Source organism: Bidens hawaiensis, unplaced genomic scaffold, assembly GCF_021521415.1.
Source record: "Bidens hawaiensis isolate Kalapana, Puna unplaced genomic scaffold, B.hawaiensis_p1.1 tig00047129_1, whole genome shotgun sequence".
NCBI classification, from domain to species: Eukaryota; Viridiplantae; Streptophyta; class Magnoliopsida; order Asterales; family Asteraceae; genus Bidens; species Bidens hawaiensis.
In genome coordinates this window covers 90,507-94,331 of record NW_027506025.1, presented here as the reverse complement: position 1 = coordinate 94,331, position 3,825 = coordinate 90,507, and the positions used below count along the sequence as shown (strand labels likewise).

Below are 3,825 nucleotides of genomic sequence, written 5' to 3'. Positions count from 1 at the left end.
AGCTTCCTCTTGTATTGTATGTTTTATATGCCTCATTAAAAAAATTTCAGATTATTAAAGTGAATGTGAAACACATATAACATATACTTACAAATTATCATTAATTCTTTCCCTCTAGTGATTTTAATCACTCTTACTCTCAAGTTTCAACAAGTATGAACAAAGCTTACTACTATAACTATTCATATATGAATGCCTTTCCAAAAAAAACAAAAACTATTCATATATGACACCTCTATGTGCCTTGCGTGGTGCGGTTCGGTACGGTTTTGGATTAAAACCAAAATGTTGGTTTTTTGGGTTTTTGAAACCGTTCGGTTTTGGTTTTTTCGGCTTTCGGTTTGGTTTCGGTTCGGTCTCGATTATTTCAGTTTTTGCCACTTGAGCTTGAAAATTTTAGGCCGAAAAGAAAGTTTTTGGCCGAAAATAATGAATTTAAGTATAGATAATTTGTTAATTGTTAACTAATAGACTATTATACATTTGGCCAAAAGTAAACATTTATTAAATTCTTATAAATTATTTAAAATAAAAAATAATTAAATAAAAATCTAGAAATTCAGTTCGGTTCAGTTTTTCGGTTTTTAGTACATGCAAAACCAAAACGAAACCATTAGTTCGGTTTTTACAAAAACATAAAACCAAACCGTCGGTTTTTGTTTCGGTTCGGTTTTTCCGGTTTGGATTGTTCGGTTTTTCCGGTTTCTTGCACACCCCTACTTCTGCCGTTATTATTAAACCGAGTATCAAGATATGTAACCATTGTCGAACTTTTTATATATTTCATGTTTTCTTTGACAACTAGTATAGTAGCACAACGTTAAGTAACTTTAGACCAACAAAAGCGTCTTAAATAACCATCGAATCCATTCTACAACACGCGCAAAACACTCTGTTTAAACTTCAACCTCCTCTCATAAACGTGTTTTCACCGTTCGTTATGCTGAAATCCGCTGGATTCCTATTGACAGAGCATACAAAATCCGCACAGGTTTGTGCATCCGGCCCTACTGCAGCAGCAGCCTTCATCATGCTCATTTGAACCGAAGAAAAAGCGTTTTCTAGCTTTTTCTTAGTAATCTTCTTGGCTCGGTGTTTTGTTGCGGTTTTAGATGATGTTTTGGTAACAGGTTTGTTGACTTTGTTGCCAGGTTGTGTCGTACGCTCTCGGATCTTTTTCTTGACGCATGCGCAACTCGGGCGTGTGTCGAGAGTGTTTAGGATTTGTTTTTGGTCGTTAAAACGGCGAGCCAAGAGCATCACGGCCTCCATTTCGGGATCTTCGTTTTCTTTTTCGGTTTCTGTAGCTTCCTTGCTACTAACTTCTGCAAGTTGGTTACTAGTCTGGTTGCACTGTAACCGAATATCCTGAAAAAAAAACAAAAATAAAAATAAAATAACTATTCAAGAATCCACATCAAAAGTTAAAAATAAAAATAAAATAATAATAATAATAATAATAAAGAAATTTCATCCCAGTTACTAGGAATGCAAACGAGCTGAGCTGCTAGCGAGCTACTCGAGATCGGCTCGTGAAAAAGATCGATCGAGCCGAGCTTAAACAAGCCCGAGCCTGAAACTAAGCTTGTTTAATAAACGAGCTCGAGCCGGATCGCGAGCTTAAACGAGCCTGCCACTAATATAATATTTTTAAAACATATTATAAATATTTGATAAATATTAATTAGTTATATAATATTATGAAAAGATAACTATATAATATACATTATGCTATATATAAATTACTTTAATGTTTTCAAAACTGACAGGTCATCGAACCAGCCGTCTTACCAGTCCAATGGTTGGACTGGTAGGACGTGTTGTTAAACTAGATGATGTCATAAATAATTTAAAATTTTAGAAAATATATATGTATAATTGATTCAAAACAACATATGAAACTGCTTTATCTTTTTGTGTGAATTTGCAATGTAAATAAAATATGAAGCGTGGAAAAAATTAAAGCCTGAAGTAGTAAACGAATCACTAAATGAGATTTTGAAAACAAAAATAAATTAAAAATGTTAAAATTCCTGTTCAAATGGAGGCGGTTAAAAAGTACTCAACCGGACTGGACCGGCCAAGAACAGTGCGTTAAGTGTATAATTAACTTTTAGGATTAGTGAAGTTGACGGTGTGACCTTTTTATGGTCCGGAATGATTTGTGACTTCACGCCATCGGTTCTGCATTTCTTTCTCAAGGTACCAGCGTTTAAATCCTTTCCAATCGAGTCTACAGATCCATGGTTTGACTTTTTGTCATGGTCAACACTTGGCTCTTCAACTGCAGTCAGACTCCTCTTCTTGCTTAGTGTTAAATCAGTAATTTCAATGCCCTTTTGCTTTTTAAAATACGCAGCCAAAGTGACATCATCATCCGACTTGTCTTCAATTTCCGCAACGAATTTCCTCTTAACGTTTTCTGTTTTTGGTCTGTCATAACGGGCCTGAAGTTTACTTGCAGGGTCCTTATATATATCCGCTAATAAACGATACTTTTTATGTTTTCTTTGCGGTCGGTTTCTTCCTGGTTCAATGTTATCAGCAGCCTCATTATGTCTAGTTTTAGCATCTTCATCCACGTTAATTTCGTGTATGGTTTGATCATTGTTGACCTTGCAGAAAGTCAACTCTGATGACCCGTAAACAGCTTTTTCCTTATAACTATCAATTTCTAAAGATTCAGTCACGTCTGCATAATAAAACATTCACTTCAACATTCTTACAAATATTAAGATCATAAGAAAACACGAAAGCATACCAGTTGTAGTTTCGGGTCGGTCCTCTTTTCCGTTAATATTTTCAACTTTAACCACTGTTAAAAGACCAGAAAGTCAAAAACCGAGAAGGTATATCAGAATTAATAATATATAAGTTGTGCAGTAAAATCTGAATTTTAACTTACAGTTGGAGCATCTGTGAGTTCGGTTGTGTCATCTGAACTATTAATATTACTGGGCCAACTTTGACCAGACAAAAGTGTAGACTCTGGTGATTGATATAAAGATGCAACCTTGTTGTCGGGATCGCGCATAGATCCAAAAGGCCAACATTTTTCTGGATCTTTCTTTCGGATTTCAGCTACATATTCACTGCAATGAAAAATTAAACAGTCATTAGTAAAATGTTGGATGAGCTAATCGGTGGCAATCTTGAGCCATTATTTAAAAAATGAGCTGATATGGGCAAAAAATAAATAAAAAAAAAATCTATAAAAATTATTTGGGTCATTTCAAATTAGTCAACGGGCCAACTTGGGTCAACTCAACTAGTCAACGGGTCAAAACAGGCCGCCGTTATAAAACTAATTGTTAAATTAAAAAGTTCCCAAATGGGAGCACCACCTACTCGTTGTGTCTGCACCGGAATCCCACTCCACCACCGGCACCGCAGCCGCCACCCCACCGCCACTGCAGCCACCACCGACGACCACTGCCGCCTCCATTAACTTCACCGCCACCTCCACTGACACCGTCCACCATAAAAAAAATATAGCAGGAAACCTATTTTGGTATATAATATATATATATATACACACACATATATATATATAATGACACATTTCGATCAGCTAGACTCCATTTTGGCCGGAACCTGTTTTGGCCCGTCACAAACCCACCCAACCCTCTAGAACCTCAAAATTAAGTAGAAAATCAAAATAAATTAAATGAACTTTATAGTGTAGACTTAGAAGAATGAAAAATGCTTATTAGTCTTATATTTATACATACCGAATAGAGAAATCGACAAATATACTTGTTTCAGTACTTTCTTCTTTGTTGAGTTCGATCTCCATTGAAAACGATGGCCGATTATCACTCGCAC

General features: G+C 35.7%; 1 protein-coding gene across 1 annotated transcript; it reads right to left on the bottom strand.

Moving 5' to 3' along the window:
- Nucleotides 1-903: 903 nt before the first annotated feature.
- Nucleotides 904-3,445, bottom strand: LOC143616416 (uncharacterized). The gene is made up of 5 exons (XM_077089252.1): nt 3,349-3,445; nt 2,902-3,081; nt 2,762-2,815; nt 2,142-2,692; nt 904-1,368 (listed from the first exon to the last, which is right to left on the bottom strand). The coding sequence occupies exons 1-5, from the start codon at nt 3,443-3,445 to the stop codon at nt 904-906; spliced, it is 1,347 nt and encodes a 448-aa protein (XP_076945367.1).
- Between the last annotated feature and the right edge of the window lie 380 nt (nt 3,446-3,825).